Source organism: Colletotrichum jinshuiense, chromosome 3 (assembly GCF_051148585.1).
Source record: "Colletotrichum jinshuiense chromosome 3, complete sequence".
Taxonomy (NCBI): Eukaryota; Fungi; Ascomycota; class Sordariomycetes; order Glomerellales; family Glomerellaceae; genus Colletotrichum; species Colletotrichum jinshuiense.
This window is the reverse complement of record NC_139310.1, coordinates 4,394,929-4,409,727: the sequence shown is the minus strand read 5'-3', so window position 1 is coordinate 4,409,727 and position 14,799 is coordinate 4,394,929. Positions and strand designations below refer to the sequence as shown.

At 53.1% G+C, this 14,799-nt stretch overlaps 5 protein-coding genes across 5 annotated transcripts; 2 read left to right on the top strand and 3 right to left on the bottom strand.

The window, feature by feature from the left end:
* Positions 1-431: 431 nt before the first annotated feature.
* EsH8_III_001157 (4'-phosphopantetheinyl transferase family protein) lies at positions 432-1,541 on the bottom strand (the record flags this gene model as incomplete). The annotated part of the gene is made up of 2 exons (XM_083262882.1): positions 432-1,286; positions 1,458-1,541. The coding sequence occupies 2 exons, from the start codon at positions 1,539-1,541 to the stop codon at positions 432-434; spliced, it is 939 nt and encodes a 312-aa protein (XP_083123369.1).
* Positions 1,542-4,823: 3,282 nt separating this feature from the next.
* EsH8_III_001156 (cytochrome c oxidase assembly protein PET191-domain-containing protein) lies at positions 4,824-5,288 on the bottom strand (the record flags this gene model as incomplete). The annotated part of the gene is made up of 2 exons (XM_083262881.1): positions 4,824-5,200; positions 5,264-5,288. The coding sequence occupies 2 exons, from the start codon at positions 5,286-5,288 to the stop codon at positions 4,824-4,826; spliced, it is 402 nt and encodes a 133-aa protein (XP_083123368.1).
* Positions 5,289-5,869: 581 nt separating this feature from the next.
* EsH8_III_001155 (sterol esterase) lies at positions 5,870-8,067 on the top strand (the record flags this gene model as incomplete). Its single annotated transcript, XM_083262880.1, has 5 exons — positions 5,870-5,901; positions 6,004-6,083; positions 6,140-6,235; positions 6,301-6,596; positions 6,649-8,067. 5 exons carry the CDS (start codon positions 5,870-5,872, stop codon positions 8,065-8,067), a joined length of 1,923 nt encoding a protein of 640 aa, XP_083123367.1.
* Positions 8,068-8,758: 691 nt separating this feature from the next.
* Positions 8,759-9,914, top strand: EsH8_III_001154 (RTA1 domain-containing protein; the record flags this gene model as incomplete). Its single annotated transcript, XM_083262879.1, has 2 exons — positions 8,759-9,265; positions 9,330-9,914. The coding sequence occupies 2 exons, from the start codon at positions 8,759-8,761 to the stop codon at positions 9,912-9,914; spliced, it is 1,092 nt and encodes a 363-aa protein (XP_083123366.1).
* A 932-nt stretch (positions 9,915-10,846) lies between these two features.
* Positions 10,847-14,532, bottom strand: EsH8_III_001153 (uncharacterized protein; the record flags this gene model as incomplete). The annotated part of the gene is made up of 5 exons (XM_083262878.1): positions 10,847-11,055; positions 11,145-11,394; positions 11,448-12,067; positions 12,126-13,841; positions 13,896-14,532. 5 exons carry the CDS (start codon positions 14,530-14,532, stop codon positions 10,847-10,849), a joined length of 3,432 nt encoding a protein of 1,143 aa, XP_083123365.1.
* Positions 14,533-14,799: the final 267 nt, after the last annotated feature.

Genomic DNA, 14,799 nt, shown 5'->3' with positions numbered 1-14,799 from the left:
GAATCTCTCGGGGCCCACGCGGGCTGTCCGTCTATTGTTCTCCCTTCTGTAAAGTATCCGTTGTCATCTCAACATCCTGAGCGGATATCCAGGTTTATAAGAAGATTTGTAGGAAGGAAACATGGGTCGCTGATCACAGCTGTTTCTTTCCTCTTCGTCCGTATGTGGGGGAGGGGGTGCTTCGTCACCGGATGGCCGAAACAGTGGGAGAGTAAAGGATTGGTGTTCTGGAACCGTTTACCAGATGCAACACTCACATCGTTGATTTAGAGGTTTCTACCACTTACGAGAAACCCAGGACCTAATCGGTACATTTCATATTGTGACTATTTTCTGAGTAGTCTAGTTTTATCTACATACAAGTAACAAGCCCCAGGTCAGACGATGAAATGAAATTATTTGCCGGGATAATCAGCGGGATGGGATAGCCATCAGTAAGTCAGATTATCTTCTCCGAACTCAAGCACTTCGTCTATATCCAGCATTATGAATGATCCAATCTCAAATGCCAGCCCGTCCTCCTTGTTTTCTGGGGTCCTGACTGCAGTGCAAGTCATGTAATCCGGACCCAATGCCCTAAGACACACATTCGCATTGTCAACCTTGGCGCCCTTAAACACGATCTCATGATCCGTAACGGCCTCGCCTTCGTCTTCAAACTTCTCTGCGGGTAGGGGCGGCCTGAACTTCTTGAACTGCAGGTCCGCCAGCCATGACGCGAGTAGCGCCTCCCCCGTCATCTTGACATAGGCCTCCCTCAGGCACCAGAGTGAGTAAAAACACCGTAGCTTGAAGTCTGCCGCTTCCTCAACCGATGCTCCAGGCTTCAGCCCCGGCGGGATCGCCGCAAGTACTTGCCACTTGAGGAAGCTCGCCTCAATAGGCGAAAGTACATCAGCATGCACATCCACAAACTTCGGCCATCCCTCGTTCTTAAGCATGCCGTGGTCCCGCGTGCGTCGTTCCGAAGTGCACACAACATCCACGCCGACGTCCACAGGGCCTTTGTCGGCTTCGTAGCCATGGACCGCGAACAGCGCGACCAGACCTGCCTGGTGGCTAACATTGAAGCTCAACGGAGATGAACCGTCGGCAGCGCGGAAGACGGGTTTAGTGCGTTCATCGCGGACGGCTGTGGCAGAAAACCAGGGGACGCCGCAGAATCGGCTGATAACGTAGCGTTTCAGGAGGTGCGAGCCCAGAGATAGCTTCGCATCGCGGACGTGGTAGTACTTCAGCACCGCTTTGCGTTCGTCTGCGGTGAGAAGGGCGAAGGCTCGAGGTGCCTTTAGGGTTTCGTGTCAGTTTGTTACTCAAGGGTCAAAAAAAGTGAAGCTGAATGTGGAAAACATGGGATGTGAGGTTTGAAGGGGCTGGCAGGGATGGGTTCGGACAATCGAGCCCACGAAACGAACATGGGGCATTGGAGATTGGGTGGAGAATATGACAATACTCACGGCTTGCTCGAGCTGTTTCGTTTCAGTGGCTTCCGGCCACAACTGCCGTGTATCCAGAATCCACTGTATGATATTCGGAGCCATTTTGATCAGTGTGTTTTGGTGTTTCGAAGATATTCGTCGGACTCGCAAGTACTGGTTTTGTAATGCACAGCTCCTTTTCTCCACTGACGTGAATCGTGGCCTTGAGAAGTGTTCCTGGGGTTGACGCTGCTATGAGAAAGAGCGCCTTAGCATGCCCTGCAAAGGTATTTGGCCAAGTCAAGCCTTGTCGTCTTGAGAGGGGACGAAATGTGCCTGCCAAGAACCCTGATTTTAAGGTTAAGGATTGGCAACCAGTTGAAGTTACGTCTTCGGCACCACCCTATTGCCCCACTGACGCCGAGAGAATATCGAAAAGACGACGAGAACGTCGAGAAGAGGGAGCGGAATCCACAGCGGGCTAGCAGGCAAGCAATTGGACGACGGCTTGGAAGCGAGGCAAATACCTCTGCCTTGGCAAACGAGCCGGCGATTGTGATGGATCGATGATTTGCAAGTTCAGGTTTCAGACATCAGGCCATCGGGTTCTTTGGGTGTTTGCGAGTCGCTCCTGGTTTCACTGGGGGTTGAACTGATGTTGGACGAGGGTGAGATTGTCACAGGTTGTCGTGGGTTGGAGGGGGAGGTTGAGACGTTTCCACTCCAAGCTGGAAACCGCCGGGGGTTGGAGGGGAACGCCCGTTAGCGCCCTTTTCGCAGTGGGGTGTCAGCTGCAGATCACACCGAATGGTGGCTTGGCCCTCCACCTTCCTGCTCCAAACCTTTTCCCAACTTCAACCCCACCATGATTACCCTTGAGATACTCCGCACCGACCGTCAAACAACTTTTCTTCGCTCTCTATAAAGCATCTTCGTCTGCTCTTCTCTATAGTTCTTTCCCCCTTTTCTCTTCAGCGCAATTCTGCATACCCTCGTTCCTTCAGAATTCGCCACGTAGTCGAGTCGCCCTGTCAAAGCCATCCCGACGATTCCTGCGTTTTCCTACCGTTTTCACCAGCCTCCCCTGTTCCACCGCCATGACCGCCAAATAAGCCACGATCCACGCCAACCCAAGATATCAACCATGCGGCGTCGAGCGGGCCAGGAGTGCCACCTTTTATTTTGTTCCGCCGGAAGGTCGTCTCTCTTTTAGGAAAGATAGCCTGAAGCGTCGAGCAAGCTTCTTTTGGTTTTCCTATGCATAGGCCGGGACGCCAGCCGATCACAGTCGAGAATCCCTTTTCAACTTTTCTTACACCGCTAGAAGGATCCGCAGTGCCTGAAGCGTCGATGATCCGTCCGAAGAGCCCACGTGCCGGCACGAATTTTTGTTTGCCCGGCGCGGCTGGCCGCGGATGATGCGAATCCGCAGGAAGAGCCGCGTGAGCCTGAAGCGACGGCACCATTTTTCTTTTCCCTCACCTCGGTCCCCTCATTCTCGCCTGCCTCGCCTAGACCGGTCTCTTCGTTGAGATGTGGAATGGTTTGAGAAGGCGGGACTGTCCTGACTCGTCCGACTGGTCTCTTCGTGAGATAGGAAAGGATTGAGCGGAAGGGGGATAGAGCGGGAGGGGGCGCCGATTTTTTTTCTTTTTCACTTTCTTCTTTTTTCTTTCTTTCAAATCAGCCCATCATAACGCCGAGAGTTGGGCAAGCCTTGTGAAGCGCATGGGATGAGTTCGTGCTGTCTTTACCGCCCGTCTTTTCGCCGGGAGAGATAGCACGGGCCTGAAACTGCGTGGAGGGTCCCTTGCTGAGTCTGGACCTTTTCGTTGGTGCGGGGGATTATGACGCTTCTTTGGGAACGTCGACCAACCAGACTCCAATAATTTTTTAATTTTTTTTTGGCAGACTTATAGAGAGGAATACGGGTACTGGAAGGCCAGATGATTGTGGGCGATTCTGGGAAATGGGTGTCAGCAAGTGATATGAGTTCTCCTATCTTAATAGGATGTTGTGGTAGTTAGACAGTCTGAGATGCAAAGAGATAGTCATAATGAGACAAGCAAGTAATGCCAACGTCAGTTATCAATACGCCATCTAGCCACAGCGTGTCTTGCACGGCATTCCTAACTGCTACATTCAGCTCCGTCGCCCAATCTTGCGGTGGTAACATGCCTAACTGGTCACTTGAAAGAAATTGACTTGAAATCCCAAATCTCTCTCGTTTCCACTTACGCTACGGTAAAACATATCTTAGACGCGCTTCCTGAAATGATAAATTAAATGATACACAATACATCGCTTCTGCCACATTCTTATAGGATCTATAACAACCAAGATGCAATGATAAAGCTACTGAAGACCGCCATAGAGTAATATACGGACTGTAGACCTCATATGTAAACCGCGTTCAACGGAAAAGGTAAAATTAAAAGGATAGTAGTCAAGTTAGGCTCCAACTATTGGCACGCGGGGGATAGAGTCGACGTCGTCTCTAACCGACCGGGATGGCATATGATCACAGCATCGCCCCAACAACCCAAAGAAAAAGGCAATCTCAGTGGGCCCGATGGAGTGAACTATGTAGCGGTCTGAGCTGGTGATACGTATCACCTATGTTCTTGTCGGATTGAAAGGCAGAATAATATTGGTGAATTGACTGAGCTACTAAAGATTGACATGCTACACAAAAACAGGGCATCTAAAAGTATCCCTTTGATTGAATAACACAAAGAAGAGAAGGACGCCGAGAGAGAGAGAGAGAGAGAGAGAGAGAGAGAGAGAGAGAGAGAGAGAGAGAGAGAGAGATGCATATATATACACACAAATGTCACACTCAAAGAAGCATCATTCGAGCTGTCTTGGGAACTATATAGTCATAAGTATTTTAAACTTACCACTTTGCCGAAACAACGCATGCAAAACCCACATACACTCTTTGTATTGTGTCATGCTCACTGATGACCGGGGAAAAGGGCCAAGTAAGCTATGAGGTCATTCGCCTCCAGGGAGGCTCGGTCACATAACTGGTCGTTTGCTCCCGCTCAGCTTTGCTACTGGAGTTGATTCTTGCGGCCTGAACATGCTGAAGGCAGAACTAATTTCGAGGGCAGTCAAGCAGCAGATAGTTCAAGTAAGTAACCAGTTCGCTAGACTAGAAGCCTAACCTGAAGCAAATGTTTGAATTTGCGGTGGATCAGGTTGCATGCTTTGTCTATTGACCGAGTCGTGGTACTTGCCGGCAGGATTCAGAAGATGTAACACAGCCTATATCCACACATTTGGTGTCAACACCATTTTGTAAACTCCATGACGCCTTCCGATGCCTCGCTCTCCAGATCATACACATAGTCTGTACAAAGGTTTGTGTCCTCGCCAACCGGCAGCTTGTATTTGCCCCTTTCATTTCTTCTCCGCTGCCGCCGCCGCTGCCTGCTCTTTGCGGTACTGCTCGTTCTCAACCTCCCGCCAGTCCTTGGGTACGGGCTCGTTTCCATCCGTCTCGCCTCTGCCGCCAGCGAAGGCGGGCCGTCCGGCGTACAGCTGGTAGCCTTTACCGGCCTCTGCATCGTTCATGGTCTTGTAGTTGACGGGCATGTTGCCGCGGAAGCGCTTGCGCATGTCAACCATGCCGCGCTTGCACTCGCCGAATCCCTTCTTCAACTGTTGGCATTTCGTGGGCAGGGTCTCGGCGAGAGGCGATCGGAGGCAGTCGGCGGCGCTGTTGCGTTGGACCATGACGCAGTCGGATTCCTGGAGGCATTGTGCGAGCGCCTCGCCTGGGCATTCAGTTAGCACTTCAATTCTGCACGGGGATTGGAAAGATCAGAGAGTTTTCATACGCAGTTCTTTGCAAGAGCTAGGCATGGTGACGGTCCTGTAGCATTCCCTCGGTGGACAAACGCGGATGGTGGTGCGACTTCTGGAGCTGTCGGAGCTTCGAGTTTGCGATGAGCACCGGGAAGAAATCAGGTCAACTATGATTGGATGGCATGGCCCACCTTCGTGCAGCGGTTTCTGCAAGGCGCGAGAGTCGGAAAAGGCCGCTAAGGTTGACGTCCCTGCAGTCCTTCAGTGCCCACCATTCAAGGATCTGGGCCTGTCGCCCAACCGCATGCTTGCACGCGGTCGTCCCCGCCACTGACACACTCCAGGTCCAATTGGGGGAGGTGTGACACCTCCTCAACAGCGCTGTGACCCGGATCCTGGACCTTTTTGGGAGCTTCTCCTTCTCACCCTCTTTACATGTGACATCACTTTCCCACCAACCCAACTTCCAGATACCTGCGCTGACACATTGTGCGCCAACGCCATTGCCAATCAGCCTTGAACTAAGCGTTGTTGATCTCGGATTGAGTGATGATGGCTTGAATCCTCCCTCTTAGACATCACGTTTCTTATTTCGCGACGGCTTCCTCTAAGATCGCCTTGTACCAATCGTACCAAAGATGCCTATCCCTTTCATTGGACGACTAAACATGTAAGACTGCTCATCACCCACCCTGCTTCTCCCCTCCCTTAAACCTTTACGACGTGGCATCTCGCAGATAAGGCTTGGCATGGCACTGATGGTATTGCACAGCGTCGAATATGTGGCTTTGGTAGGGTCGTTCCTCCTGGTCGGACTTGAGGCTATTATCCGCGTCCTGACCTTAGCCCTACGTACGAATGCGCTTCTCCAAGCCGTGGCGTTTATGCCAGCTAACCCGAATCTCCAGCTTCGCCGCTCATTTCGCTCTTCTATAGAGCCTCCCGTCGTCTGTTTAATCGATTCTCGACGCCGGCGCATAAACGCGCAGAGCAGAGCAGAAAGTGTTCGTGGTCCAGCCGCCGTTTCATCCCTGCGATCCAATTGAGCTAACACAGGGATGTCGTACAGCTATTTCGACGTCTGTGAGAGACGCCTCGGACTTTGTTGACCTTTGCCGACTATATGGATACGAGGCTGAAGAGCATGTACTCCAGACCAAGGATGGTTATCTCCTTGGTCTACACCGGCTGGCCTGGAAGAAGGGAGAGGAGGGCCAAAGGGTCAACAGCGGGCCTGGCAGCTTGAAGAAGAAGGCCATATATCTTCACCACGGTCTCCTAATGAACTCGGAGGTCTGGGTTTGCTTGACTGACGAGCAGCGTTGTCTTCCCTTTGTGCTCGCCGAGAAGGGCTACGACGTCTGGGTAAGTGTTCCGCCTCGCATCCGGTTGAGCATTGCGTTGATGATCACTCTAGCTTGGCAACAATCGCGGCAACAAATACTCGAAAAAGTCGGTACATCATTCCCCGAAGTCTGCCGAGTTCTGGAACTTCTCCATCGATGAGTTCGCTTTCCACGACATCCCGGACAGCATCGCCTACATTCTCGAGACAACGGGAGAGGAGAGCCTATCATACATTGGATTTTCTCAGGGAACTGCTCAATCCTTCGCCACGCTAGCCATACATCCCAAGCTGAATCAGCAGGTCAACGTTTTCATCGCCTTGGCGCCAGCTATGTCGCCAGCCGGCCTCTCTAACGGAATTGTCGACGCCTTGGTTAAAGCCTCGCCTCAGGTCCTGTTTCTCCTCTTTGGCCGTCGGTCTATTCTCAGTTCAGCCACCATGTGGCAGTCCATTCTTTATCCGCCAATCTTTGTTAGAGTCATCGATCTTGGACTTTCTTTTCTGTTCAACTGGCAGACGAAGAACATCTCTCTTAGCCAGAAGCTTGCTGCGTATCCTCACCTGTATTCGTTCACCAGCACGAAGAGTGTGGTTCATTGGTTTCAGATCATCCGGAATAAATCGTTCCAGATGTACGACGACGACGTTCACCCGCCTGTTTCTCTGAGCTCCTCTAGCAAGTACACTAAGGTCGCGAAGTACCCTACAAGGAACATCAAAACGCCCATTGTTCTGGTTTACGGCGGCAGCGACTCATTGGTCGACATCAAGGTCATGCTCAAGGAACTTCCACCTCAGACAGTAGCCACTGAGATCCCTCACTACGAGCATCTAGACTTCCTGTGGGGCAGCGACGTTGATGTGCAGGTCTTCCCCCATGTTTTCGATGCCCTCGACAGTTTTACAGATGCACTGCATTCCAAGGAGGAGTATGACCGGTATCAGGTGGCAAGACAAGAAAGCCTTCTAGGCTCTGGAAATGCATACCGTGGACACGCCCAGAGAGAGAGCGATATCTCCGCTAGCGAGGCTTCTAATGCAGGAGACGACAGCCGAAATGGTAACGGCATTGAAACACCTGTTTCTCAAAACAAAACTCGCGGCCGCCCTTCAGGAATCCCGTCACCCTATGGTACCACCCGGATGCGCACACCGTACGCCCAGGTTGCGAATGACGACGACTCACCATCACCGTCTCCAGACAGGCCACCCAGCCGCGTAGTTGAGGGGGAAGACCGACCTGACAGCTCACTAGAAACTCGCGAGTCGCCGACATCCAAGCTTAAGGGGATTGGCGTCCGACGTGGAAGTGGGGGCAGCCACCTTAGTCTGGATAGTATGCGCGAGGGACGTGGGATCAGTCTTGGTACGAGTAAGGCCGTAGGAGGAGTGGTCACCAAGAGCGGCATTGATGCCCAGGGGCTTGCGAATGTTGTGGAAGAGAGCAAGAGTGGGAAGAAGAAGAAGCGTGTAACAGTTGCTCCGTAAAGGCTTGTGGTCTTGAAAGTGTAGGATATATGATTGGAAAAGAGACTGGAAAACAGCACATGGCAAAGTGTAGAACGCACCCACTGAACTCTTCAAAGGTGTTTCAAGGTACGCAAAATTAATGGATATAAATTGATGCTGGTTATCGCCTGCTTTCCTTCGCATTTTCTCACGGTACTTGCGGGTTTCTTCCCTTGTTGCTGTATTCCGGCCGCAAGCCGAAGTATATATCAGTGGCTCCTCCGTAAGTTACACTCAAGATTCGCACTCAACTCTGCAAATAGCTAAGAAGCATTCTTATCCTGGCAGGTTAAACCAGCTGCGCTATTGACCTGAACCGCCAGCGCAGAGGTGTTTTTCGTGACCAACCCGTTGTTAGCTTTGAGAAGGATGCTGTGAGCCATATTCCCGGTTCCCTTGGCCAAATTCATGGACTTTGGTGCCATTGAAATAAACTCCGTCGCCGCTACGGTACTCCCTTGCCTAGCAGCAACACATCTCCGTTTGGATAAATATTGATATATCAAGGCACAATTTCTCGGAAATCTTTCTGTCTTTCAGTTCAATCTAAAGAGTCCACACCGGTTGTGCTTTCTTGGCCAACCCCCTTTCGCCCATCACGCTCAGCCAACAGGAACTCCCAAACAATATCACGTTTCCACCCAGCTAGCTCGCACACATTACCGTCACAATGGACGCCGCAAAAATCCTTGACAGCATGCTCCGCCCCTACGGCTACAGCCTTGACAACCCCCCGCCGCCCGAAATGGTAGAGTATTTGAAGAAGATATACGCAGACTACCTCCCCGGCCTATGCTCCCAAATCCCAAAGAGCGATTACTGCGACGGAGTACAGAGCTACTACATGTATGAGATTGATCTCGTACCCAACGCCGCCTTTGTTGGCATCTTTGGCGCCTCGCTCGTCGCTTTCCTGGCGACGTACGCCGCCACCCGCAGGGGGCTCGCGTTCGGCACCGCCATGTGTCTGGGCGTCACCACCGAGATCCTTGGGTACGCGGGTAGGATCATGAGCTGGAACAACCAGTGGGATGAGAACGGTTTCCTCATGCAGGTCTGTTGCCTCACCATCGGACCGGCCTTTTTGGCTGCGGGCATCTACCTCTGTCTCCGCCGGATCGTCACTGCGTTCGGGCCCAAGAACTCGAGGATCGCGCCAGAGTGGTATACAAGAATCGTAAGTCTCTTTACCCCCTAGCCTTCCCCCGAGAACAACTTCAGTAACTAACACGAAAACCCAGTTCATCCCCTGCGATCTCATCTCCCTGATCCTCCAAGCCGTGGGCGGCGCTCTTGCCTCCGTCGCAAACCACAACGGCGAGTCCACCACGACCGGCGACAACGTCATGATCGCCGGTCTCTCTTTCCAAGTCTTCACAATGTTCGTCTTCATGCTCGCCGCCGCCGACTTCGCCCTCCGCACCTACCGCCGCGCCCGCCACGCCCACCTCCCCAACCTCTCTCTGGCGCTCGACAACCACCCAGACATGGTGCGGCTCCGCGCCTCCAGGCGGTTTCGGGCCTTCCTCTGGGCCCTCGTCCTTTCGACGGCCTGCATATTTATCCGTTGCGTCTTCCGCGTCGTCGAGCTGAGCGGTGGCTGGACAGGCCCCCTGATGGAGCGCCAGGACCTATTCATCGGCTTTGAGGGCGTCATGATCGCCACCGCCGTCTTGGCGCTCAACTTCTTCCACCCGGCGTTCTGTAGCAAGGAGCTCCTCGACCCCGCCGAGCGCAAGGAGGCCATCCAGAAGGCGCCCGCTGCCGGCGAGAGGCCGGGCGTGAGGATGGTGAACTTTCTTGACGATAATGGCGCTGTCTACTAGTGACCAAGGGAACGGCTTGAACAGGCCATTGCGTCTCGGTTTCAGGGAACGGTGACCTCCTCTCCTTGATCAGCAGGGAGTCGGTCTTGTGGGATGTCTCCCCTCTCCCTTAGCCCCCTTCAAAGCTTGTGTATCAGTGTTGTGAGCAGCACGACTGCATCATTTCTGTGGCGTGTTCAAGAGAAAGTAGCTGTAGAAGCCACGTTGTAGGAATTCAAAACTTGGGCACCTCAAGCACAAATTGTCACGGCTAAAATTCCCTATCAGACCGACCAAGAGTTGTGGTGAAATCAGCATCATTGGGTTAGCCACTCGGTGGACATGCTGCAAGTTAGCCATTCCAAGTCTAAGCTATGTGAACTCACATGGCACAAGCCAACGTCACCATGTGACAACCAACACGCCGCTCATCATGTCAATTCACGATCGGTAGTCATATCACCAAGGTGTTCATTCAAATGCACAAGATTCAAAGACAGGTTTTTGATTTTGTCTAGGTACGTACGTACGACCCACAAAGGGGCCAACTGAATTGCTCTTTCGAGACGATAGCAAGCCATTCTCATAGCTTGCCGTCCCTCAATCATCTTAACAGACAGAGTGGGCCAACCACTCTAGACGATTACTTTTGTGCCTACTTGCCGTTTTCCATTATACCTATGCCTCATTCCTGATTATCTCAGGTCGAATCACTTATAAAAGTAACGCGAGGGGGTATCGTGCGAACGCCGCCCAAGGCCTTTCAAAGCCGGCCATGGAGCCTCTGCCGAGGGGTATGCGGGGTATGTAAAGACCAAGGAAATGAACAAGACTGCCTGACGCCAAAAGAAAGCGGAAACGGGCTCGAGTACTCAAATGGGTGCTGGTAAGGGGGGGTATTACGGGAGAAGAGAAAAGGGAACCACGCCAGGTTGGCATCTCTTTTCTGCCATTTAGATCGAAACACTACCCAGAGGTAGGATCTTGGACGGATCGCCAGTAAAGCGGTTGTGGTAGTCGACGATGCCCTGTGCAATGCTGGGGAAGTCCTTGATGTTCTGTGACCTCATCTCTTGGAGCAGCTTGCGCAACCCATCGTTGAATTGCGCTCTCTCGGCCCCTTCAAGTGTGGTACCGCCAAGCTGGAGGAGTATTTGGTCGTCTAAAGCGTGGGGGGCGACCGTCAGCGTTCAACATGCTTTGAGAACATGCGACGTGGTCAGTAGTCCTTGCGGGGTGAAGGCGACCTACCCGGCAGCTTCATGGACTCAAAATGCTGGTAAATGCAGTCAGCACCCCTGGGGCAGTCCCGACTGGCCAGCTGGTCTGGGCAGAGAGGCAGGTTCGGGTCGATTCTGTTGCTATAGGTGAGGGACCGAAGCCCGCCAGGGACGGTTTCAGCAAACTTGGGATGATATCGGTAAGCACGGAAGTACTGGAGGGGGCTCTCGTAAGGGATAAATCGGTCTCCGGATGATATCTCATCAGCAGCTGGAGGGACCTGTCAGACAAGTTAGAATGCGAACCGTTTCCATGGCGAGAAACGAAGTATACTTCTCTCACAGCATCAACACCCTGCTCAGGAGTTGATTCGTTCACTCCTAGCGAGATCTGTTCAGCGACGGGTGAGGCTCTTGAACTTGACTGCTGTAGATCAGTATCACTATTAGCCAGCGAGACAGTGCTGTCCGCCGCGACTGGGCTGATGGATGGAGACTTCGAGGCAACTGCCGGGGCGACAGTCTCTGGAGGTTCGTAGGTGTCTGTAGAGGGCTCGCGTTCTTGCTCTAGAGAGCTCGAGTCATCAGACTCGCCCATGACTACATCAGAGGCATCGTCACTTGCACTTTGCTGCGACTCTTCAACTTCATCGTCCACGGGTTCCTGGTTGACAGGAACCTGGGGGAAAGCAGAAATCGCGTTGTCTGTGGGAACGGGGGCTTCAAGGGGGCTCGTTGCGGCTTTACCAGTGACCGCATCGTCGATTGGTGTAGTGTGAGCATTCTGGTCATGTTCCATGACAGGGGGCTGGGACTTTTGAGTGTCCACAGCGGCAGGATTTAACGCAGCCGCTTCAGTGGTAGTCTGGTTCGAAGCGATAGTCTCGGTAGCAGGCAGGAGAGCTTGAACTTCAGACTCTGGTCCTGCTGACGATTGAGTGATAACGGGATCAACTACGTATTCATTAGCCAACGCCCGACGGGGATAAATGGATTTGAACCGAAGACTAACCAGAATTGCTCTTGAGCTGATTTTGGGGTTCGACCGACTCGTCATATGAGTCCTGGTTGAGCTTTTCCATCTCTTCGGCCAATTTCTGCTTCTCTGCCATTTCTTCTTCAATTTCCTTCTCCAAACGAGTCATCTGGAACTGAAGAAGTCGGAGTTTACTCTTCTTTGCTTGCAGTCTGTTTTCGACCAGAGGAAGGTTCGTGCTGACCACGCGAAGCTTTTGGATGCGACTTGAGTCGCCCTCGACTTGCTTCTCCGACGGCTTTGGCAAACGCATCGAGCTGCTTGGTTCGGCGACCGCGGGTGAGGACTGGCCATTAGGCTGGTCGGATGCACTGGATGCACCCATGGACTGGACTCGTCGCATTGCTGGTTTGCTAGCATCCGAATCAACAACAACGGCAGCCTCTGGTGTCTCCCCATTGGACTTTTGGCCGACTGACTGACTGTTCATAGCAGCCTTCAGTTTGCGGCGAGCCTCAGCCAGCGCAATCTTCCGCTTCATGGCCTCGATCTGCTTGTCCATCACTTCCAAATGCGCTTGCTTTGGTTGGGCGCCACCAACGCCAGATTGAGGTGTGGTAACATTGCTGGGAGCCGGGCTAGAGAGCTGTCGCTGAGGACGATTTTCTGACAGCGGTGGGAAGTCACGGAAGGACGCTGTCTTTCGAGAAGATGCATCGGTTTGATGAATGTTCGTTGGTTCATCCGTGGGAGATCCTATCTCCATCTCAACATCCTCGTCATCGGAAGCGTCGCTAACGTCGATGACAAAAGGCCTGTCCTGGTAATTATGGCCGAAAGGACGTTTGTTAACATGCGAGCTTGCCACGAAGTCAGCCGCAACAGGGCGTTTTCGGTGGTTGTTGACTGACACGGGCTGTGGAGACGAAAGGAATAGACCAGGTATAGAAGATGCAGAAGCAGCCTGAGGGGCCGACTGCGAGGCAGCCGGTGCTCCGGCAGTCGACGACGGTGTCTGGGAAACCGTCGTTGGGGACGCCTCCTTCGATTGGGAAGCCTGCAAAGAGCCTTTGCGCTCGGCAGCCTTCTGAGCACGAGCTTCACGAGACTTTTGCAGGGCATCCATCTTCTGTTGCAATACGACTTCCTTGTCATTGTGACTGGTGGCCTGTGCTGAGCCCTTTGCTTCGACTTGTGACCCAGTAGTAGGCGCTGAAGAAGCTGGCTTTGCGCCCTTTGCCGCCAACAGTCGGGCGATGCGGTCCTTCCTCTCCTCCCCGGCCGATTTTGCCACCGTAGGCGATGTCTGATCTTGCGCTGGAGGTTTCGAAGGTGCCGCTGTAGGTGTATTTGTGGTTTGAGCGCTGGACTGGCCATACGAATGAGAGAGACCTGGCAGCGGCGTTGAAGCTGGGGCACCAGGAGCAGCAGATTGGCTGGGTGTGTCGGTGTCCAGTTTCAACTCGGTGAAGAGATCTTTGACAACCGACTTGTCGATACCCTCGTCGACATAATCCTGGTGACGAACACCCAGGGGCCACAAGTTGAGAATAGCTGCCTGGGCCCTTTGCCGAGCGTCCTCAACCGCATTTCTGCCTACTTGTTGACCAAGACCGGCAACAGAAGGCTGAGAGACCTGTCCGTTGAATGATGGTGTCTGTTGGGGGGTGCTTTGCTGGTTATTCGTCGTATTGAGAGGGTTCACTTCGCGAGGAGATAGGTGGGGAGAGTACGATCCAGACCGTTCTCGTCCTGATTGATGTCAGCTTCGGATCTATGATATTTTTCGTCGCAAGAAATACGCACCAGCACCATCGGAAGCGACAGGGGTTTCCACCCCGCCATCTCTTGGGCCGCCGTACCATTTGCTGGCAGCGGCCCCAGCGTTGGTGTTCCCATTCCGATTATTGGCAGTCGCAGCGACCTGAAAGCGCCCACCTGGCTGGCGTTTGGTGGTGTCTATGACAGTCTCTTGCGGCTCGTAGACATCGTCTAGTTCGCCGTCGCTTAGCTCACCTTCCTCGGCGTCACCAGTCGATTGCTTGGTAGGTCGCTTGGGGGCAGCTGGAGGAGGCGCTCCAGTACCCACGGCAGCCTGGGCCTTGGGCGCATCGTCAGACTGATAGTACTGCGACGCGGGAATTAGATTTGGACCCTCGCGCGGAGGCTGCCACTGTTGCGGAGGTGCCTGCGGTGCTGGCTGCTGTGGCTGCTGCCAGCCAAAGCCCTGGGGAAGATGGCCGTAGCCAAGACCGGGTATCATGTTTTGGTTCTGCTCAAACGAGTCTTGAACGTGTGAACGAGCATCGAACGCGTTGTTTGTGTGTTGGGGATATGGTGGCGCTGGCGCAGGAAAGGGCGGTGCGGTCGGGTAAGTGTAGGGCTGCTGAGCAGGTGGCTGGCCTGGATAGGGTGAGTACCCGTATGGGTAGTAATTGTTCATGTTGGGCAACTGTGGCCGTGCTTGTGCTTGTGCTTGTGCCTGCAGGCAACTACCAAATGAGAGCTTAGAAAGAGTGAAGCCTCAGAGCAAGAAGGCGCAACCAGCAAGGGATCGAATGCAATGTTGCAAAACGGGTCCCAACAATCCAAAAGGTACCGTGACTGGCTGTGCTATGATAATAGCAGCAGGCAAGAGAAATCTGGGTAAGTCGAGGCTGTGGTCAAGAGCAAAAGGAGCATGGCAGTTTGCGGGGAGAAGGACCAGGGG